This window comes from Marmota monax, unplaced genomic scaffold (assembly GCF_021218885.2).
Source record: "Marmota monax isolate L192 unplaced genomic scaffold, Marmota_monax_Labrador192_F-V1.1 WCK01_AAM20220418_F8-fsc00082, whole genome shotgun sequence".
NCBI lineage: Eukaryota > Metazoa > Chordata > Mammalia > Rodentia > Sciuridae > Marmota > Marmota monax.
Window position 1 is genome coordinate 4,536,471 of NW_026695207.1, and position 24,020 is coordinate 4,560,490.

The 24,020-nt window shown below is 47.5% G+C and overlaps 1 protein-coding gene across 2 annotated transcripts in view; it reads right to left on the reverse strand.

The window, feature by feature from the left end:
* Adamts16 (ADAM metallopeptidase with thrombospondin type 1 motif 16) overlaps positions 1-24,020 on the reverse strand; it is a 131,290-nt gene that overhangs the window by 36,495 nt on the left and 70,775 nt on the right. For both annotated transcript variants that reach the window (XM_046430335.2, XM_046430334.2), the window contains exons 12-18: positions 21,263-21,411; positions 20,371-20,543; positions 18,571-18,701; positions 16,613-16,736; positions 16,020-16,264; positions 14,078-14,216; positions 2,179-2,305 (exon numbers count right to left, since the gene is read on the reverse strand). In XM_046430335.2, coding sequence (XP_046286291.1) covers positions 2,179-2,305; positions 14,078-14,216; positions 16,020-16,264; positions 16,613-16,736; positions 18,571-18,701; positions 20,371-20,543; positions 21,263-21,411 — 1,088 coding nt within the window. The remainder of the gene's footprint in view (positions 1-2,178; positions 2,306-14,077; positions 14,217-16,019; positions 16,265-16,612; positions 16,737-18,570; positions 18,702-20,370; positions 20,544-21,262; positions 21,412-24,020) is intronic.

A 24,020-nucleotide genomic window follows, 5' to 3' on the forward strand; every position in this document is an offset into this window, starting at 1 on the left:
AGGACCCAGAGGACTACAGAAATGTCTTTGGCTCCGATCCCTCTGTAATAGAAAGAGGCAGAGGAGAAAACCAACACTGATCATTATGAATGGATGACATATGAGGAAAAAAGGGCAATGTATGAATTCACATACACACCTAGCACAGATATGGTCATACGCTGTGTGACAGCATGTTGGTCCAAGACATACCACATAGACCAAAGTGGCCCACAGATTATCTTGGGCTGACACTTACCATTCATGATGATGGCCACTGGAGCACAGGGGCAGTCCCTGCTGTTCAGGGAGGTGGTGAAATTAGTGTGCCAATGACAAAGATCCCATCCTTCCCAAACTAACTCCAGGCTCCTCTGAGCCCTCCTCCTTACTCAGCCTTGGCCACAGTTCAGTGGCATGTCCCTATATGACCCCAGCCCCCACGGTCTACCTGCTGAGGAAGCTCAAGGCTGCCCCCAAAATTTGTTGCTTGTTCCAGCCGACACCCAAAGAGAGGACCCACTGCTCTCCGTGGGAGGGCATGAGCCCGACTCACTGCAGCCTGACTTCTGTAGACAGTCCAGATGCCTTGCCCAGAGACCTACCCTTCCTTCCCCGGATCCTGCTTCCTTCCCTTCCAAGACTCCAGTGAGCTCTGCTCACCTCCACATGGATCCCTTCTTCTCCCAGTGACCTCTGCACAAGTCAAAGCCGAGCCTGGTCCATGCTGGACTTTCTCTGCTGCAATAGTCATTGCTGATTAAGATCTTCTCATGTCCAGCCTGCCCTGTCTCTGCCCCTATTTCCTGCAGTGGTGGCCTGTTCTGTTCTGCCTGCCTCAGCTGCCCTGAGGTTCTTGTTCTTCACTCTCCTGAAGTGCCTGCATTGGTCCGACCCGCCAGGTCCAGAACTGATGCTCTTGCTGCACCCTGGCTGTCCTCAGCCCCACCTGTAGGGCTGGCCAACCAGGGATAACGTGCAGCTGACCCTGCAGGACAGGCAGGGGTGCACAGCACTGGCTCTGGAATCACCGACACTGTGGAGCATCAGAAGTAGGTGTGTGTGACCTTGGAAAGAATCTCCAGGGAGGTGGCAGAGACCTCAGTAGCTAATGGGTTTCAAGGACTAAAATTCTTGTGTCAGTTCTGATGGACATCTCTATCAATACCGGTGGGACATGGTGGTCAAGGAACCAGGACTGAGGCAAGTCCCGTGGTGAGATAAGGTGGTCCCCAGCTGCACTGTAGGCAGCTGTGCGGGGAGGACGGGACCTTCCTAGAGAGTCCCTTGTCATGACTGGGGAAATTCCTAGCTCCTCAAGTTCTGATATTGTCTCCATGCCTACACCAAGCCAGAGCCCAGCACATAGATAGCTCTGAGAAGGACAGAGAGAAAGCACCTCTCATCTCCCCTCTGGAGGTACATTCCAGCACACCAGGGACCCATTTTCCTACCACTGTGGATCTTCATAGCCAATAAGTAGTAGATTGACTTCTAGTGAGTGTTTGAGTGCATTTGGCTCTCTGAAAGGTCTTGCTGAAGCTCAAATTTCTCCTGTAAACACAGTATCTTAGGCAATTTACACCATCCTCCTTGACATGTCCCCAGGCCAATATGAAGACATGGAGACCAGACAAAGCAAGGCCTTGCTCAGGTGGTGCTCCTGGGGCCAGAGAAGGACAAAGCAGGACCACACTGCCTCTTGGGGACATTCCCAAGCCCACTTCTCAGAGAAGCTGAGTGTCGATCTGGAGATCCCCAGGGGTGGCAGCCCTGAGGGCAGAAGCCCTGGTGCTGTCCCTCACAGGTGCACCTTTACGGGGTGTGGCAGCAATTCTGCATCCCTCACCAGCTGGGCAGGCCTGGGTCAGGCTCTGCTCCTCCAGTGTGTTTCATTAAGTAAGAAAAATGCCATGATACTGAACAGGACCAGAGGCTAAGAGAGAACGTGTTACTGTCACCAAAAATAAACCCAATGGAATGCTATTGTAAGAACGCGATTCACAGACACAGACCTTCCAGGCCATTTCTCACTAAAATATGCTTTTCTAGACACCTTATTCAGGCTGCTCTTGTCCACTCGCCTCTCGGTGGCTATGCGTTGAAAGGAGGTGGTCAGCACTTCTTGTGGTGCAGACTTAGGACCTCCAATGACTCCCTGAACTGTGTACCTGTTGTGTTGAGCATGGTACCACTTACCTGGGGGGACAGGCAGAGACTTTGCAGGACACCAGCCCCGTGATGGGTCGGGTCTTGGGATTGCAGAAGGATGTGTTAACTTGAAACTTCAGGTCTCTGTAGCAGCCTTCCTTGGTGGCCATCTGCCCTGTGGGAAGGAAGAGATGGACATTACAGACTTGCCATTGTGCTCTGCATCAGAGGAAGAGCTGGCACGGTCTTCCTGAAAACCTTGATTACACTTTTATGCCTGTGTGTTAAGGTCCAAAGGCCAATTCTGACTACTCCATTTGCTGACCTGTCTTAATGATTTTTAACTGGTGGATTTCAACAGTTCTAGGATGTACACAGTTCCTCCCATATTTTAACACCTTTAAAATTAATACGTTTCTTGTGTTTAATGCTGTAATGTGTTTGATAGAATATAGCAGTTTTTTTTTTAAACCATAGCTGGGAATACTAGCGTTTATCAAAAGAAATGTCAGAATTATATAAACTGTCTCAGATTTCCAATTGAGAGATGACAAAGGGAGATAACTAGCAATAAGTCAGCAGGAAGCACGCACAACAAAATGGTTAGCAGTTTATCACCAGAGAATTGGGGGCTAAGTGTTGTCTGGGTCACAATCTGGATGCTTGACTTCATGATCGTGACTCAGGAGCTGCGTGGAATGAGGCCGGTGGGAATGAATGTTGGTCTGATTGCTCTCCTCCATGTACATCCCATGAGCTATTTAAAGCTTTATGAATATCCCTTAATTTGTTTAGTATTTCAATTAATGAAATTGTCTTGAAGGAAGCATTATGTGAGGCTCCAGGAACAGTCATAGTCCTGGAGACAGGGAGCAGAAGGGTGGTTCTAGGGTCTGGCAGGAGGAAGAGGGTGGACTCATTGTTTTATGAACTCAGAGCGTCTGGGCTGACAATCAAGTTTTGAGGTGGACAGCGTTGACGGCTGTGTAGCAACACAAATGTACTTAATACCAGTGAACCACACACTCAGAAGCAGTTAAAATGGTAATTATAACACCAGTGAACCACACACTCAGAAGCAGTTAAAATGGTAATTTTATGTTGTGTATATTTTTGTGATATCAAAAGAGACTATAAATAATTGAAGGATAATAATTAGAAGTTCATACAATAGGGAGAAGTCGTGACTTTGAGAAAGTCACAAAATACTCTGTGAAAGTATAAGAAAATTTATTTGAGAATGTATTTATTCTCCTGAAGAACATTCATATGAAAGAACAAGATCTAAGTCACACACAGTGCCTCTAAGAGTAGAGATGAGAGGTCAAGTTGGCATCCACTGCACGTGAGGCTGTGGGCAAGGAAAGGTAATAAGGACAAGTGGTTCAGGCACGTGGCAAGTTCGTGACCCCCTTATTCTAGTAGATTGACTCAGGAAAGCCAACAAAGGGTTGAGGCTGGAGTGGAATCTGCAGGCCCGAGTGCTCCAAGGATCCCACTCAGGTGCCACTGGACCAGCTCGAGGCAGACCAGGTGAGCACAGGACCTGGAGGAAGTGTGGACAGCCCAGTGGGCTCCTCAAGTGAAAGCACAGCAAAAGCAAGTGATGTCCCAGAAATTCAGCATTCTCAGGGACGCTGAGACCTTGGCAGGCCACAGGAGCTGTGCCATCACACCTGGGACAGACAGGCACTGGGGGCACCGCAGCACCCAAATGCCTTCATATTCAAGTCCTTAGCGAAGCCCCATCCACTCAGAAGGGTCAGGCTGCGCTTGTGCCAGATGGGTTCAACTTTCTAAAGGAAATTCCCTCATGTCCATGGGTGAACACATATGCCACGTTCCTACTGCTACCAAATTAAAAGCCTTTTTTCTTTGTTTAAATCCTACTTAACCCTTCCTTTGCAGCCATGTGACACTGTGACCCTGACCTGTGGCCTTCCCCATCCTCTGACTCCCCAGGCCTGCCCAGGTGCTGTCCTCTGAACCTGGAAGGTACCCCCCACTGCCATACCTCTGGGCTAACCAGGCACATGGCTTTCCTTCTGAATAAGACCCTGGCACTGCCTTCTCTGACTCCCTTGGTGGGGAGAGGGTCCTGCATCAGACTCCCAGGGGAACTTGCTAGTGAAAACCCAGAAAGCCTGGGCCACCCAGGGTTTCTGATGCATAGATCTGCAGGAGCTGCAGTTTGCAACCAAAGCCCAGATGCTGCAGAGGCTGCTAGACCAGGGGCCACCTTAAGAACCTCTACTCTAGGCCATATTAGAAGCTGTGACTTTTATGCCTCAGTTTACCCAGGTGTCACGTAGTACACACAATTCCCCAAACCCTGGGACTCTCTGGAGTGTGGGAAGATACATGCATGCTGAAGGGGTGACTGGGAACTGGGGGCCCCATAGCTTCAGGAAGGCAGCTGGCCATCAGAAAGACTGAGGCACCATTGGGAGGTTGGAACTCTCAGCCCTGAGCACTGGCCTGCCCTCGCCAACCTCAGAGAGGGGAGAGGGGCTGGAGGCTGCGATCATCTCCAGTGGCCAATGAAGTACTCGATCAGGCCTACCTACGTAAACCTCCACTAAACTTCTAAAGGATGGGTTCAGAGAGTTTCCCAGTCGTGAACATATCCATCATCCAGGAGGAGGTGCATCCCAGCTCCACAAGACAAAAGCCTGTGTCCCTGCTTGGCCCTGAGCCTAACATGCCATTCACCTTTATCCTTCATGATAATCTGTGACAGTAAACGAACACGTCCTGAGTCCTGTGAGCCATGCTGCAAATAAAGCCACCTACCAATTATCCAGAGGGAAGGACTGTGAAAGCCCCAACGTTGCAGTGAAGTTGGGCAGAAGTGTGGGGACCTGGTGCTATGGTCCAGATGTCTGCACCCAAACTCATGCTGAAATGGCATCCCTGTCAAGAGGGTGGACACTTAATCTGGCCATATGTCTGGGGGTGGGGCCTCTGGGAGGTAAGAGATTACATGAGGCCTTAGGGTGGGGTGCGAGCCCACAGGGAACTGAGCTGAGTTGGAGACACCCAGCTGTTTCCAGAGAGGGGAGGACTGCTGCTACGTTGGAGTCAGGGGTGTTGAGAGTTAAACAGCCGATGTCAGCCCCACACGGGTCTGTGCTCATCATCCCGGCAAAATGCCAAATGGCAATGTCTCTGCTGCTCGAGGCATGCATCATAGGCCGATTCTTGCAAGGTTGGCCTAACAAACACATGTCATCCTCTGGAACACGTTTCTGGAGGGCAGAGAACATGTGTTATTCATTTCTGTAATTTCAGTAGCTGGCATGGATTAATTTGTTCTCATTCATAAGTACTTGGTGAGTCATTGGCCAATTTTTTAATGTTTAGTAACTTCTAAGCTCGTACAAGTTAATGGGGGTTAACTAATACTTTGCCAAAAAAATCATCAACGTAGGGGAGTAATCTTTCTTTTATACATTACTTAGGAGGAACTGGGACACATTTGGTATGACTCACCTATGCATCAATACCGAGATTGAATTTGGATCATGTTTTATGAACTCACTTTTCTACTTGCTCACCAGGAATGAGAAACTATTAAATTAGAAAAAGAAACAAATGTCTATTTAAAACTATTCTACAGAGAATCTTATGGACTCTCTTAAGGTAATAATCATAATGACCCCATTTAAGGGAGGAGCGTACGGAGTAACTGTCCTCTTTTCTAACACTGTTGGAGGTCTCCCTAATGAGCACAGAAGGAAAGCTAACTTTTCCTCTACTTGCGTTTCAAGCCAAAGTTCCTTTTTAAAATTCTTTAGCCAAATTCCTACACTGTTTTAGGGGGCGTGAGTCTACAAGTAACACCTTCAGTTTGATTTCCTGCTTTGAAATTAGAAACGTGTGGAATTCAAACCTGTGTTCTAGTCTCAAAAAAGATCTCTGAGGATTCCAAGCAAGGTATAGCCCCTTAACTAAGCAAATAGAAAAGGTGCTTCACTCCAAAACAGAAGCAGAAGCTGACTGACTAATATACGTATTTTTCTTTCTTATTGGAGACATTCTTTTGGCTTTAACTTTGAATAGCCTTAGTATCAGTTCAAACTCCTATGGCCCTGGGTTTTTACCTGGCAGGAAACTCATGTGATAACCAAGTAAGAATGCATATAGGTATAACACACACATATTTCTCAAAGATAATGTTGGCTTTGTCTAGTGGGCGTGCATGTTCTGACTCTGTTATTTTTTAGCTGTGACTTGTTTTTCTTGATGGGACAACAGCACATGTGGCAAAACTATTCTCTGCTGTGCAGCTCAGACACAATGCCTCAAGGCTTCTAGCATCCCAGGGTCTACCTATTAGTGCCTGAAGTGCACCCATCACAGTGACAGCTGAAATGCCTCCACAGTTTTCCAAATGCCCCTTGTGAGGACAGCACCATCTTCGGTTGAGGACATTAGAATGACTGTAAGCAGATAAACAAAAAAGTATAAGATAAGGAAAGAAAGGTGGAGTGCTCTGTGTACCCTGGGCAGCTTAACTGGTTAATGGAAATAGAGCTGAAAAGAGGGTGGTTAGCAGGTTTAAAATAAATTTTTCTTATGAAAATGTTACAAAAAAGGAATATGTGGGATGTGGATAAAGCCAAATTCCGAGGACAACTCATGGTCTTAAATACAGACATGGATAAATAAGAATGGAAATAGGTGAAACCAATAAGGGAAGGTCATGGAAGCAGATAGAGGGAACTGATAGAGAACCAGAGGCCAGGGTATTAGAAACAGATGGCAGATGTCAATCTATTGAAGACGAACACTGTAACCCCAGCCCTGGCACTCCCGCCCATCACACTGTTCCTAGCAGCTCAGTGGCAGACACTGGCCGTCTGTTTTCTGAATCCCTTGTCTATGTGGCAATCAGCTGGACCCACCAATGGGAGCACTAGCACAAGACCAGGCAGGAAGAAGAGTAAGAAGTTGAATCACCACATCTCTTGCCCCAGTGGACATAACACGGGCTTTGGGAGGTGAAAATGTTTGCAGTAGGCCTCAGGCATTTTCCGGGGAATCACCTGCTCCTGTGATGGCTAGAATTCCCTACAGCTTCTCTGACCTTCAAAAACCAGAGCCACCCTGGGAGCTAGAGTTGTCTGTCTGTGACCTTGACTCCTTCATTCTATCTAGTAAGCAACCAATCCCCTGTATTAAATGCCTCCTGCCTGAACACTTCCTGTTAGGATCTGCATTCCTGGCTGAACTGTCACTCACATACTGAGGGAAAAAGAAAAGAAGCAATAAGTAGAAACTTACAAGATTAGAAATGGGAATGAAAGTTCACATGTAGAATAAATAAAAATAATCTAGTGAGAAACTCAGTTTAAACATAAAAAATAAAATTTTGCATCCCTTAAAAAGATGGTTTTCTTAATTAGAAGAAAATAGCACCAGAATTGATAAAAATTTTTATAAAGTTACCATTCATAATATTAAAATGTATTATAGATCTGCCTCCTGAAAAAGCAACAGATTCTCATTCTTCAGTTATAAATTATACCAACTGCTAAGAAATAGATAATACCAAAGTTACTTAAATTGCTCCAAAGCATAAAAATTTAAAAAAAAAAGGTTTCCAACATCAAAAGAAATAAATTTAGTACATCTTAATAAATGAAAGAAAACTACTGCTCAATAATACTTAAAGGAGTAAATGTGAAAATGTTGAATAAGAGAGGACGGGATTGAATAGCACATGGAGAAACACAAGTCATCAGACAATGATTCACAGCAAGAACGTAAGAAGGTTCTAATATTAGGATGAAGGTCACAATTCAGTGAATAAAGGAGCAAACAAGAGCTTTGCCATTCATGTAATAAAATCTACCTTGTGATAAATTCGGCCTCCATTTTTGTAAGAATGTTAATGAACCATATATAACAAATGAATATTCACTCACATCAATATATTAGTAAATTTGTGTCTGTGTGCAGATGTGTGATATTTATGTGTACATATACAGATATCATATGTTTATTTAAGCCTAGAAACTGGCATCATTGAGAACACCAGGAATATTTTCTGTAAGGTCAGGGATATGAAAATAATTTTATTCATTACCAGTAGTAAAATTTAAATGATTTTGAGAACACTGTTTTACACAATTAGACAAGAGTGTAAGTGTCATGAACTTTACAAGGGAAAATGCTTGTGGTGTAACGACCTAGACAGCTGAAGAGAACAGACGCGAAGTCATCTGCTAAGTGAGGCTGGGGGTGGGGAGTCGGGGTGGGGGGACCTAGAGACAGAGCAAGATGGAGTGCCAGAGAGTCTTGGATTACTTGAAAAGAGTCAAGCCTGACTTTGCAAAGACCAGAGGGGTCTGTGGTGAAGGGCCTGACACTGGGGCTGAGACGGGCTGGGAGTCCAGGAGTGGAGGTGTCCACCGGGCTGCAGAGAACAAGGATGGAGGCAGAAAGCGCTCGTGGGTGGTAAGTTGAGGAGAGACGTGAGGACACACCTCTGCTGGGGGCCAGAGAGAGGGAAGGAGGGCCCCGTTTCATTCCATGTGTGGATGGGTGGAGATGAAGGTCCTAGAGATGAAGGGAAGAAACAGTTTCTAAGAATCAGCTGTTGAGCCCTGCAGGTCGCAGAGAGAAGGGTGAGAAAGCGCCCCTGGATTTGGTGCCTGGATGGGTCCTGACCGGCAGGTCCTGTGGATGCCTGTTCTTTGGGCTCCCTCTCTGGACCAGCAGGTGGCCCCTGCATGGGGCCCACAGCAGGAGGTGCAGAAGACTCTTGTGAATGGTTTCACGTTAAAAAACAAGAAATAAAAGGAAAGAGGAGGAGGAGGAAAGAAGAGCTTGTTTTAAGACTGAGGCACACATTTCTGGAAAAAAAAATAGGGGAGCGTGCCCCTGGCAGAGAGAGGGCACACGTGCTGAGCAGAAATCCTGGGGAGGGATGGGGAGAGCTCCTGGGGAACTGGGTCTGGAGAGAGAAGCGCCTCCTGGGCAGACAGGCCCAGGGAAGCCCCAGGAAGAGCGCACCCCCTTGGCAGTGTGGTGGGAGCAAGCCCCTGAGTGCGCCTGGCACGCCTTCCCAGCACCGGGCATGGGAGTGGCCTTCTGAGGGGAGACTCCACGGGGTCTCTGTGCAACATGTGGAACCCATTGTGGCCCTGCTCCACCACGGCTCTGGCTTCCAGTTTGCTTCCGAGGGTTGTTAAAGTGGGGACTTTAATCTGTTAAGATCAGTAGAGTTTGGGATTCTGTTAACAGAAACTGTTTTCCTCTTCCTCCAAAATTACCCGATTAAAATCACAGCGGGGAGGGTGGGTTAGTTCCCCAGGCCCAGTCCTGGGAGTTCTCCAGGGACGTCCTGGTCTTCTGTTCTCCCAGCTCTCACTGAGCCCATCTTTGCTCACCTTCCAAAGACCTTAGACTTTCTCTGTCTCAGCCGGAGGCAATCCTCTGATGGCCATTTATGCAAACTTCTGTGTGCAGCAAAGTTGTTCTTTTAGAATTTTCCTCCAGAACAATAGTTTTCCATGGTGATTTCTATACACAAGGGATTTCAGAAATTTCTGGGGGTTGCCTGGAGAACAGGGCAGGGACTGCACATTAGATATGACGTGTTTGGAGAGAAGTCCACAGCAAAAGCCCAGTGGCAAGGGTCCCCTGCACCAGGGTTTCGCCAGCTTTGGTGCACAATAGGAATACCAGGCAGTGGTGCTCAGCCGACTTTAGGCCCCATCCTTGGGGCTGTGGGGTAGCAGGTCTGGGCCGGGGCCCAAGAATCTGCATTTATAACAAGTCCCTCAGAGATGCTGATGCTGGCCTGGGCTCCTAGATGCTAAGGGCCTGCCGTTACTTTTCCACAGGATTTCTCACAAAATGATCTTAAACTGACAGCACTGAGATTATGAAGTTAAAATCAGAATCTTTATAACTCCGTCACTCAGCTCTCATGCTACTGTTCTGCCTTTGTGTCCACAAGCAAACTAATTGTGTGTGGGGTCACATACAAGTACATACATGCATACTTATGCACCCATATGTAGAAAAGTTCTTCCCCAAAAGAAAAATCTTTAGACTTTTGGTAATCACCCCTGGGAAACACTCCCCCAAGTGGAGTCAACATTTGCAATTTCTAAGACAATTCTGAGAATATTTTTACAGTCTATTCACTGTGAATAATGCTTAAATAATGCTTAAATATGCCAGTGAACTGGCAGTAAAAATCCACTGGCATAGGAGAAACTAGGCTGATCTCCAAGGACCGTTGTGAAGGGGCCCAGGCATGTGGAATACACACACCCTACCACGGCATCAGGTCGAGGAGCCATGGAGTGAGGGGCATTTGCCTTCTCTATTTTTATTTATTTTTGACATTTATAATGAAAAATAATCCCGACATGCCCAACTGGGCCCCCATGGAAGTGGACTTCCTGTCTGTGCAGGCCCAGCTCAGGGAGTCTGGGGCATCCAGCAAGAGAGCAGGGACCTCACTTATCCACATGCTCCTCTTGTCTGCAGGACTTTGGAGTCTGCTCTGGCCTCTCCTTCTCTCCTGCTCACCTGTCCCCAGGAACCCAACATGGGAAGGCCCCACAGGGCAGGGGAAGGAAGAGCTGACTGCTATATTGAACCGTATTGCACTGTTAATTGACATGTCTGCAGAACAACTTCTCTGTGCCTGGCACACATCACACTGAAGAAACTGAAACAAACCTGCTTAAATTCCTCCTTTGGCAGAAGGCAGAGGGGAAGTCAGGCTCTGGGTCCCACTCCCTCGCCTGTGCCCAGATGTTTACTCCTGAGCTCTGGAGTGACTTCAGGGTGCAGGTGAGGGTTATGCTTCAAGAGATGGTTTTTCCAGTTAGTCCAGTGCCACAGGGGAACAGGCGGGCCTCAGTCGGGGCTCCTAGGTCTGCCCAGGAGGAGCATCTGGTGCTTCGACAATCCCTGACTCTCTCCCTCAATTTTCCTCTGACTCCTGTCAGACCAGGATTTCCTTTCTGACCCTCTGAAGGAGCTCCTCGTGCCTTTCCACTGCCCATCAGACACCACGCTTCCCCGTGTGCTAGCCACCTGTAACCTCATCTGCAGCAGAAATGACAAGGACTAAAACTTAAGCACAAAAACCCACACTTGAGTTCTTGCATGGTGTCTTTTTGTCGGGGACTTCCGGGGGCCTTAATCAGAGACTGTAGCTCTGATGCGCCTGTGATTTGCATACTCAAGATCCTCGGCTCTGTGTGCACCTAGACATGAGTACTGAGGCCTTGGGCGTGGCATTAGGGTTCCCGCCCTTGGGTGTCAGACGTGGCTGGCTACACCATTCTCCCTTCCTCTCCTCCCTTACACTGGTCTTCCTGGTCCCTGGCTTGGGGACAGCATGGAGGCTCACACCCTCCATGATGGTATGAGCCAATCTGTCAGTAGAACACATATAAACACATATCTGATACATGTACACGTGGCTATATATGTGGTCACATCTCAGCTTGTGGTTAAACTTCTCTGGAGAATCCTGACTAATATGCCATATAAACAATAAAAGACATATAATGAATTTAAATTATTTCTTTCTCTGTTTTCAAATGTCTTTTCTGAGGAGACAAAATTGTGTGTAGACAGCCACGTGTCCAGTGGCATTTGGCTTCTCCACGACCTGTTTTTACCCCATGTGTGGATAATCGTGCTGTCCGATGAGTCCCACTTGGTGGAGTGGGGTCTCCTTAGTCATCTGGCTGAACATTTAGAGAAACTGGGGTTTTATTTCTCTGCCCAACAGCACATCTGTGAAGCAATTTCTCATCATTGCATATGGCCACTTTGTCAGAGAGAAAAATCGCATAGTCCATGGAAATGTGAGATGAATGCTGGCCAGTTTTCTAAGATGACCCATAGTAATAGATAAGAGGAGAAGGCTATAAAATTCAAAGTACAAAATAAGAAATTCAGAAAGAAGGATCCATTAGCTGTGTCGAGATGAATGCTGGCCATGGAAGGAGGTGAGTTTAATGAGCAATGTGCTCAGCAACTACTTTTATCTTTCTATAGAAATCAGCTTTGGCCTGTTCCTTGAAAATCACTTAAAATCTCCATATTTTGCCAAAGTACTTGAAAGAGGGCTATTCATTCTTAAAGACTATGATTTTATCAAAGAATCTCTAATTTTCAATAATTCTAACTACAGAATGAATTCCAGCTGTTGCCCAAAGCGCTATCCTTCTAAGCAAAACCACGCGGGGCAGTGGAGATGGTTCCACAAATAGTCGTGTGCGTCCTAGGGCAAGGGGCACTGCCTCTCTCTGAGTGCTGGATGCACCGACGGAGCGCAGCGCAGGAGCCTTAGAGAGTCTCAGAATCAGAAGAGGAAGGACCTCTCTGAGAAACTAGCATAAGATCCTGCGAGGTGTTCAGATTCTGAAGGTTCCTGTGTTCTTAGGTGACAGCTTCTCCAGACACGATGGCTCTCCTCACAGGACCAGAGCATAGAGGATGGTGACAAGGGTCACTTATAGATGGCTGTGACATCGTCCCCTGTCTGATCAGAAGCAGACACTATGCTTAACAAGGAACTGACCAAGTGCCTGACTTCCCCAACAGCATCAACCTATCAAAAATGGCAAAGGGATATTGAATTAGTCTGTTTTCTCAGTGTTTCAACGGCATACCCGAGGCAGAATACTTTATAGAGAAAAGCAGTTTCTTTGGCTCGCAGTTTGGGAGGCTGGAAGTTCAAACAGCATGGTGTTGGCTCTTGTGTGGGCCCTTGGCTGCCAAACAGCACGCAGCCAGCGCCCAGCCAGCGCCCAGCCGGAGCTGCTTTGCTCCTCTTTTCCTTAGGTGGACAAATGGCGGCTCCCTGGGGCCATCGCCTATGCAGGGCTTCCTTGTGCTTCTCTCTGCTGCTGAAGAGCTACCTGCTTGCTGTCTTTCTGCACAGAAAGGACCCACATTTCTGCATAGAAAGCTCCTGGTGTCTAGGCTCTGGGCTTTAAGATTGGAATATTTTCTGTTTGGTTTAAAATGGGAAGAATTAACATACATCAAGTGTTAGCTTTTCAGATTAGTGTGGTTTCCTTTATCTTTTGGTTTTCCCTCTATCTCATGTATTTAGAGTGACTATTGTGAATATATGAATACAAATTTTGATTTTTCTTTATTCACGCCATTCTCTCATATTGAAACACAGTCTTGTCTAATTTCTTGACTACTAAACCTGAGAATGCACCAAGCCAAGATCCATTTGTTCAGGTGGAAACGTGTCTCTTATAAATGTCAGAGCCTGTGTTTTATTCTAAATTTGCAAATATTTACAAATTTACTCCCACCCTTCCTCAGGGCACATTGGCTCTTTAAAAAAAAACTGTTTCAGTGGAATTGATTTTATCAGGGAAAGCACGGGCTTAACGTTTGTATGTTGTTAAGACAGCAAAGCCATCGGTTGTCACGTGAAGATCTTTTTGACATGTCCTTTCATAGCATCCTCACTTCAACTTTTATCAGATTCATATGATTCCTGGGTGGATTTGAGTCTATGACTTGAAAGCAAGTTTTCTTCCAGTAAATTGAAGTCTAACACGAGGTCGACTTACAAGAAAAACTCTCCATCACTGTGTTTTCCATGCTCAATTCTGCTTCTTGTCACAGACATACCTAATAATCACAGTCACTTACATTTGAATGATATTTGAGTAACGACATTATCCTTAAAAACATCTTACAATGCACCAGATGACGTCCTCATGGCTCCACACTGAGGCAGGCAAAGAGACATGACGGCTGGGGCTTACCAGTGACAGGGCCATCTTCCCTTCTCTGTCACTTGGAATGATTGATTGCTCAGTGGGATAAGCCCTGGTTTACTTACTGGGACCTGATGAGGACCCAGTCAGGGTGACCCAGGGCCTGATGCACGGGGCACCAATGTCCCCACCTCCAGGAGCCGCCAGAGGAAACCTACCCCCTCCACAGGAGACGGAGCACTCAGACCGCACGATGGCCCATGTGTAGCTGGGCTGAGCGATGGGTTTCTTCTCAGCTCCCAACCGGGGCACTGAGTATTCCCAGGAAATGCCTGGGTTTCTTCCCTGGAACAGGAGCTACGAAAGAAGAACGAGGAAAATAAAATTAATTAAAGGGAAATGAATAGCTACACACTGATTAGTTGCTTTAAACCACTTAAAACATGGATGGAATCAACGAGAAGTTGGATAGAATGGTAAAACAGACCCATCCTTTGAAATGAACATGAGTTTCCTAACAGGGATAAGACTCAAGTAGACTCAAACACAACTAGGAAAATTAAACATTCCACTCTGCTGCCTGTGTCACGTATTACTCTGTACAAATTTTCAAGTGTCTGCAGGACATCGAGGGCATGTCCCTTGATGCTTCTTTGGGATTCCCTGTGGGTCCTCTTCATTGCAGTGAGCCAGAAAATGATACTGAAAAAGGAGTCTCACTTCCTCCAGGGTCGGAGATGACCAGGACACTGAGGTAAAGATGGCCAGGCCCACGCCTGGACAGTCAGGTGGAAGCACTCCCTGCCCCGCGAAGCTCAGGGACTTCTACGTGCTGGCAAGGGCCCTTTAGTCCAGGAGGGACAGGTTTCATTAGCAAAGCAGCTTACTCAGGCCCAGTGAGTGGTGCCTGGTGATGGAATTGGATCTGGATCGTGCACTTCCTACCTGAGACCTAATCGTAGCCCTCAACATAGACCAGACCCTTGCATCTCAGTAAGCAGAGATGTTGGAAACCTCATCTTTCATTTGCTGACACAAATTCTACATTTTTGCTCCCCTTGACATTAAATGTGGATAGAGACCCTTGCCCCTGCCTCACTGCCCTGGAGTCTCTTTCTCTCCCTGAGGACACAGCAGGGGTCCTAGCTGGTGCAGGTGTATGGGACAGGAGCAAGCTGCAGCAGGTGGTCACGTTGAACGAGCGACAGAGATGCTCTCCAGACCCTCTTCCATGGAGAGCAGCTTCCTGAGAACCCCATTTTTTTCCACCTTGAATTATCTGTCTTTTGTGGAGGTCATTAAAGTTAAAAGCTTAAATGATGGGAGAGAAAGAGCAAGCAAAGAATCCAGGATGAGGACCTGTACAGTGGGCAGAAGGCTGGGGGCTGGGGAGATGGAGGTGGCCTGTGGAGACGCAGTAGCACCCTGGGCCATGCCCAGACCTCCTGGGGAAGCATCTCCCAGGCTGACACAGAGGAGGGGATGGGGCTGCCAGGCCAGAGAGTGGGTAGGGGCATCTGGTTAGCAGCCACCTCCACGGTGAGGTGTGGGTTCACAGGCAACTTCTGAACCCAGAGCTCTTCCTGAACTTCACAGAAACGTGAAACAGGCGGAATCTAGTACATCCACAGTGTGTGCTGCCCTCTGCCTGGGCCTCTGGGGTACATTTGGTTGCCAGAAGAAGCCTGACAGTATCAAGTGACTACACGCTCATGGCGGAAAAGGCAAGGGCTTGGTCAGGAGGAGACCCACATGCACACCAGGCCAGTGCGACAGCCCAGGTGTGGCCAGTGAGGGTCAATGCTGTGACACTGGAGGTCACATAGCACATGGCAGCAGAAGGCTGATGTCTCCAAACATAGGCATCGAAAGCTCCCCACTCCCAGAATGGGCTCTTCTCACAGCCATTGAGTATACAGGAGAGAAGTGGAGATTTATAAAAATCAACGGATAAAGACCAAAGATGGAATCGTGTGTTCCCCTCATCACACACCAAGAAAAGACAGGAGGCAAAAGCCAGTCTACAGCCCCTGCAGCTGCACATGAATCACTCTTAACTGCACATTCTGCCCCATAGTTACAAGTAGGCCAACTGCTGTGACCTATGAACACACCCAGTGACCACCAAGCCCGAGCCCCCAAACCACCAGGCTGCTCTACCTCCACCATCAGCGTTTCGTTGGTTGGTCCGGCAGCGGTCAGGCTCTCGGGCTCCTTGTAGGACCGCCTGTAGCGGAAGGTAGTGCCTGCAAATTCGTATCGTCCGGGCCAGTCCACAGTCCAGTGTCCGTTCAGGTAGTACCTCTTGAGGGCGTTGCGCACACAGATGTAGGAGGTGGATGTGTTCATTTCATAGATGCGAATGCTCCGGGCTCCAGGAGGAAGGGTGACCACGTGGTAATACTCTGCATGACCAAAGAGGACAGGGCATCTGACTAGTGCAGCTTCTCCACAGACTTCAGAACCCACTAGGACCCGTAGAAGATCTGTGTCAGCCATCAAATGGAACTCGATTTGGAAATTGATACACAATGTTTTCATGGAGTGAGCAGGGCTCCTGTGATTTTCACCCTCCTAAGAACCCTACTTAAACTCAAGTAGACTAGCAACCACTTCTCATCAACACCAAAGGCTTGAGAAGCAAGCTGTTGGCACTCTGAGCGCCTGCTGTTTTCACTCTGCCTCCCTCCTCCCCCCGGGAGCTCCTCCAATCCCCCTTGCTGGAGACCTGCAAGCAGCGCTGGGACACTCACGGTTGGTGTGGTGGTGTGTGGTGTAGACGCCTCTGTGGGTCGTGCAGTCTGAGTTATTTCCCTTGCACACCCCGCAGGAGTCCTCAGCAGCATCAGATCCAAGGATGTTGTCACAGCCCACTCTCTGGAGGACCCACCAGGTCACATGTCATTCATGAAAGAAAGGATGATACAAGCAATACCATCATTAGTCTCATGCAAGCAACCTCTTCGCCAGCGTAGGTGAAAATCTCACCAACACTGGGTAGTTAACAAATATTTGTTGGATACCCAATATGTGCACAGCGAGAGAGACTATGGCTCTACTCTTGAGAAACCTTAAGTTGTGAAACGCTACAGTGCTGCTCCCCAGCAGGAGTACCTTGAGCCCAAATCAGACCTTGGGTGTTCATGTTGGAAACGTGGGTGAGTTTCAGACCCATAAAGACCTTGGCACAATGACAAACAATGGTCCACGTGAGCTCCACTGGAATGCACCCGTGTGCTTCTGAGCTGCCAGGTGCCGTGGCAGAAATGACAGCTGCCACGAGGAAATTCTCCCCTGTGATCGATTAGAAAGGGTGTATGTGTGCAGTGCCTTGGAATTTCAGGAGCTCTACTTTCTATGATGCTTATTTCTTTTATCCTACCAAGGAAAATAGGATCTACATGTTTTTAAAAATCCAAATAACTATAGCCCACAATTGCTTGAAATCCCTGGGGTCAGATTTCAGAACTCAGAGTGTGAACTTTGGAAAGGTGAAGGGTGCCACACCTGAGATGCACATGGGAGACCCAGCAAGGCCTGGGGAGCACCCCACACCTAACACATTAATGTCTCCACCACAAAGTCATTACACTGAGTGGGATAAAAACGGAAAATTGACATTCACACGTTAGTTCAGGGCAGATTTTGCCACCAAACAAGTACAGGTCCTAAAGCCCTTTCACGGTTCTTTGGATTTCAGCTTTCTAGCTTTTTAGATGTCAGAGTTACAAGCAAAGGATTGTGACACTATAGGTATTTCATGTTTAAGTTTGCTTAATAAGTAATTAAAATAATGTCATATTGAACAAATCAACTAATAATTAGACAAAATTGAGCATTTTGCAGAAGAAAGAGGTTCCTGGAACACCCCACCTGCTTTTCCTGCCTCTGGAAGGATTTCCCCAAGGACCTCCGTGGGGGACCTGCACAGCCCGGAGTGAGGCTTGGACTCCACAGGATATGCATACCAAATGACCTCCATCGGTGCTAGATGGGGTCTGGCCAGCAGCACTTCCACTTTATTGGTAACAGAATCCTTTCCACCCTTATCTCTGTGAATGACAAGTCCCCCACTAGCTGTTCCCCTGGCTGCCACCTCCTCCCGCCTGTCTCCCCCTTCCCTTTCCTTCTGCCCTCCCCTGCGGAGCCTGGGTTGCTGCACCTTGAAGAAACCACTGTCCTGCAGGAGCTGCTGCACGGCCCCAACTTCCCTGCTGTCCACGTCCCCACTGACTGTCCCACTACTGCCCAGACCTGCCACCTCTTCCTACAGCTCCACTGTCCCCAATCCGCCTCAGCCAGGCTTGAGGATGGAAATGCCAATCTTCATCCTGGCAGGCAGTTCCCTGGAGAAACATTGCTCCCTGTCCCCTTCCTCAGTGTCCCCCCAGCCCTGACGACTACACCAGCTCCCGTCCACCCCGGCTTTCTGACATTACCTGGCAGCCCACTCAGCGACCCTCTACCACTCTCCTCTCAGACCTGGCTGGGATGCGGATGCCCCCTCCTCCTGGCCCCCCGGATGTCTCAGACAGACCCACATCTAAGAAGGGAAGGCTCCCCCTCTCCAGCTCTGCTCACTCCTCCGTGATCACTGGCTGTGACTGGGAGGGAGGGGCTCCTCTTCCAGGGCCTCTCTAGCCCCCAGCATGCCTGCCTCAAAGCGGACTGTCTGGAGACATTTGTTGAATGAATAAGCAATCATCATTACCTCACATATCCCATCTACACAAACATTACGGCTATCCTCCGAGCATGGAGTCCCATCTTTCACTTTATTTGACAAAGAAAAGAAGAAATCAAATCCTTCTGCGATACAGTAGAGTTTGCATAAGTCCTGATCTTAAAAAGAAATACACACACAAACACAAATAAGAGAGATACTTAAGCTCGGATCATTTTGCTCTGAATTTCAGATAGATCTCGATTTCCCCTTAAAATACCTCCCACAGTGACACATGGCAATAACATTTTCCCAGGGTGGCCTCCTTGGCCTTTACTTTTTCTTTACACTTTTTGGGGTTATTTCTAGGCTTCACTATTCTCTTTCACTCCAGGGTTCCCTACTGCCCCTGTTCTTTACACAGTGGTTGGCACATAGTAGGCATTCAATAAATATTTGTTGACTTAACTCTGACATTATGTTTCGCCACACAACTCTCTACTCTTTCAGGAGTGCACAAAGGCCACTGCCATGTGTAGCATGTGCAAAACTCTTACAAATAAAATGTAATAAAATAATTAAGAGAGCCATCAAACTTCTTAACACACTTGATGAAATATATACAGTTTTTAAACATAAAAGGGATCACTTTTAATAGAATTCTCCAGAAAGCAACAATTTCTACAAAGGTAATGGGTTCTCAAGAATAGTGACTGGTGTATAGAGAATATAGGAAGTTCACGTCTGGCCCCAGGAATCCACTTCAAGGTCTTGTGGCTGATCTAGTTAACATGGCTTTTGTAAAAGCCTTTATCTCTGTGTTCTCTTTCTGATAAGGAAGGAACAGTTGGGGATGAAAGCTGTCCACCTTGGCAATTTCCATAGGCCCAAGACTCATCCACAGGTCATTTCCCTCCTGATCAGGGTAAGTGGCCCCACAGAATGATTTCAAGAATCAAATTTAGTGTGTGCTTCCAGCGGTGACTAATTTATGACTTGGTATGTGCTTCCATGAGTAACTGATTTATTCACTGAAGGCTAGCAAAATCACGAGTAGCACACACATTTCTGACCCCTATTTCAAAGTTCATTCCTCTGGTCTCTCCTGACCTTGGCTGGCTCCTCCTCCTGCCTGGCCTCATTCGTGCAGGGTGTGGGGAAGAGCACAACCAAAGGTGTCATGTAGGAGTGGCCTGCCATCTCCCACCCTGCATTTACTGCCCCCGTGCACTGCCTCCCAGTCACAATGAATCAATGACTGGGAACCCCAGGTGGGATATCCCAATGCATGTGTTTCCCAGGGTCTCCGTGTCTGTCTGGACAGTGTTCCCATTTCAAAGAATGAGGTGACTAACTGTGCTTTAGGTTTCTCCCAACTACGCCACTTGAGCTACACTTCCTGAATATAGTATATTTGAAAATTATCTAATGTTCTAAAATCTCCTACAGTTTTTCTTCCATTCTTTAATAATTCTAAATATTCAATGGGTTATATGTTTCTAATAACATTGCCATCAAATACTGGGACTCATATTTTTTGAAATTGATTCATTTTTAATATACCATCAGCTTTGAATTTCTTATTATTTCTTTAACAAATTTCCTTGCATTATGCCCCTGCTCTCTGTCTGGCCTATGGATTGCTGACCACACAGCTAGCCACATGTGGATGAGATGCCAAGGTGGTGGGACAGGCCAAACTACACCAGCCCTCATTAGAGTGAGCAGCGGAGCCGACCCCACAGGGCGGTGTTAACGTAGTAGTTTGGCAACCGCGCTGCCAGTCACACAATTGGAAAGCAAAGGTCACAAAGCCAGGGCTGTGCCCAAGGGCGGGCTCGGGCTTACCTGCCACCTGGGTGTAAGGCTTCCACTTGTAGTGCCAGCCCCGGAAGCGCTGGCTGTTGTACGCAGCACACTGGGCGGCGCGGAAGTCCACGCTGTCCTGGGGACATGGCTGACTGTTGCAGAGCTTCACGGTGCGGGTCGGGCCCTCACAAAACTTCCCTCCGTGCGATGGTCTGGAATGTGAAGCCCCCAGTTAGGAACCTCCCATTTGAGAAGCTGCTCCACGTCCAGTCCCCCGGGGGGAGCCGCTCGGGAGGGGCGGCTTTCCCAGGGCCAGCCTCTCTGTGACAAGGCAGCATGCAGGGCCCGGTGAAGGGCACCACCGGCCCCGGGGCAGGTGCGAGCAACCTGGGAGCCAGGGCCTGGGAGGACAGTGGACAGGTCATACCCGCCTCAGGCTTCGCGGACAGGAGGAGCAGAAGAGTACGGCCACTGGGGTCTTCAACCAGGAGCAAGAGGAGGATTTGAAACTATCCCATGTGGGAAGTGCCTCTCTCTGCCTATCTTCTACCCAAGTCCATGGTTAAATCTCTTGTGGTAAAGGTGAAGGCATTTGATGGAAAACCAATATTTTTTGTTTGTTTTATCTTTTTGCATGGAAGAGTTGTTCTTAGGGCTTCTTATTCCCTCGGGTTCTACATATTTCTCTTACAATTTAGCTGTTTAAGCAGACCCTTAGCATTTCAAGTACCCGTGGTTAAATCCCAATTTCTGAGTCTGTTGCTTTTTGCTAGGGTCAGGGAGTTATCGGCATCTGACATTGTCTCAGAGATACTCATTTAAGCAATTCTTGAGTAAAATGTTTTTTTGTGCTCAGTGTCTTGTACAACGTTATGCAAAGTACATAGTCACTGGCAGGCTGTTGGGAGGGCCCATGGAGCGAGGGACGTACCTGGGATTGGTGCAGAGGCGGTCTCTGTGAGACACTCCTCCCCCGCAGGTCCTGGAGCAGGGGGACCAGGAAGACCAGTCCGACCAATGTCCATGGGTGGGCCTGGGGCCTTCGTCACCATACTTCACACACTGTCCTCCTCGGCACCACTAAACATTTTTAAAATACATAAATAAATAATTCGTGTGAGTCACGGGTGAGCAAGTGGATCGTCCCACCGCTATGTATTGGCAAATTGCGTATTTGTAAAATGCGCACACGCTAACATCCCCACTCGCAAGTGGACGCTCAGAACAACAGTGCTGCTGCTTCTCCCTCTCATCCCCAGGGAGAGCACACCCCGGGAAGACACGGAGAAGACCAACTTAAGAGGGAGTTGTGCTCTGTGGACATTCAGTGCACCTATTCATCTTCTGAGGCACTCAACTCTGACCTCTCCTGCAACAGGTGCTTTTCATAGCTCCTGCTCAGAAGAGTCAGTCTCAGGTGCAAAGTGCAGCTGGAGGCCCCAGGGGCTCAGCACCTTGTCACTCCTGTGACACTCTGTGCTGTGACTGCAATGCACCTGGGCCTGGAACCTCAGGCTTGTTCACGAGGGCATGTTAGAGGTCATCCAGCTTTCCACAGAGATGACACGATTCCTGTGGAACCCCACCTGTCCCCACTTGGGCCAGAGATTCCAGCTGCTCCTTCCCAAGAGAAGTGCTCATGGTTTTCAGTTCACATTGAAATCGACGAGATGACATTGCCTCTGTGGAGCAGCGAGGCCACACCCCTCCTGACCCCGAGTTCAGCAGCACTGTCCCCATGGAGGAGGGAAGGAAGACGGCTGTGCCTGGCCCTGGGCTGCATGGAGCCAGCAGAGCCAGAGGGCAGGGGAGGCGCAGTCACTGCAAGATTAATATCACAGGTAGCAAAGTCACTCCAAGATTAGAGCCTGCAGCTCCAGACTGAGAGAAGAGTGCTCCTTCTGTAAGAGGAAGATAACACCACTCCATCACTGATTCATGCACCAGGTTAAAACTCAGCACGCCAGTGGTATCAGAGCATCCGTGACACAGGAGTGGCAAGTTCAAGTGGTTCCATTTAAAATTACTTCAAAGATAAAAACTAATCTTAAACCCGTAATTAATTTTGAAAGCTTTAACCGTCTGACTATTTGATTTTTCTATATAAGTAAAAAACAAAAACAAAACCTCTGTCTCCCATCAGTGCTTGTCCACATCCCAGGTGGCAGAACAAACCCTGCCAGTTCCTCAGCTCAGTGACAATCCTGCAGCTGGGCACTGGGCACTTTGTGAGTCGGGAAGAGAGATGGAGAGGAGAGAAGGGAGAGGAGAGGAGCGGAGGGGAGGGGAGGGGAGGGGAGTGAGGCCCTGGAAGGAGGAGGAGACAGCAGTGTCCTGTGTGTCTGTTGCTATTAGTGCTTATCTTTTTTTTTTTTTTTTTTAAATCACCTGGTTGTAGGTTTCTAATAAAAAAGACAGCAATTATGAAGAGAAAAATCAACAACTTGAGTCAGTTGAAAAATGTTTTCAGAAACATCGGTCCAGTCTGAAGGTGCAGAGAGGACTGGCGCTCCTGAAGGAAGGCAGGCCGGTGGAACCAGGGCCCCCCTCGAACGCGAAGATCCATTGCACAAGCCGCAGCAAGGCTTTCGCCAGGTGCCTCTGGGCAGCCTTGCTGGGTGGTGCCCACTGCTGTCGATGTGATGTTGCTACCTGGCCACGTCCACAGGAGTGATGGGTAGTTACAATGTAGTGGATATAACCACCTTCCCCCCCACCCAAATAAACCCCCTAGCCTTTTTTTTGTACTAGGGGTTGGGGTTTTTGTTTTTAAGATACACATGACAGTAGGGTGTATTTTGACATATTATAAATACATGGAGTGCAACCCGTTCCAATTAGGATCCTGCTCTTGTGGTTGTACATGATGTGGACTTATACTGGTCATGTATTCATAGATGAGCGTAGGAAAGTGATGTCTCGTTCATTCCCCTTTGTCTAATCCAATGAACTTCTATGCTTCTGCTCCCTACCCTCCCTTGTTATGAGTTAGCATCCACATATCACAGAGAATATTTGGTCTTTGGTTTGGGGGGACTGGCTTATTTAACTTAGCATGATAGTCTCCAGTTCTATCCATTTACTGGCAAATGTTGTAATTTCATTCTTCTTTATACCTGAGTGATATTCCATTGTGTATCTATACCATTGTGTATCTTCACCCATGCATCTGTTGAAGAGCACCTAGATTGGTTCCACAGCTTAGCTATTGTGCACTGAATGCTATAAACATTGATGTAGCTGTGTCACTGTAGTATGCTGATTTGAAGTCCTTTGGGCATAGGTCGAGGAGCGGGATAACTGGGTCAAATGGTGGTTCCATTCCAAGTTTTCCAAGGTCTCTCCATACTGCTTTCCAGAGTGGTTGTGCTAATTTGCAGTTTCATCATTTGACTTGCTTCTAGGCACTTATTGTAAAATATACTCTTATCTGTTAAATGATACATGAAGCTATTCATTGCAATTTTTTTTAATAATAAAAGGTTGGAAACAACCTAAATGTCCATCAGGGCTTAGTTTAACTATAATAACATTCATATAAGGAATCACTTTTCAGCTTAAAATAGAACAAGAGTGCTTTTTATGTATACATATAGAATGATACATATATTACATATTTATATATATATAAATATATATGCAACATTTATTGTTACTTGTACTCTTTTTTAAAAATATTTATTTCTTAG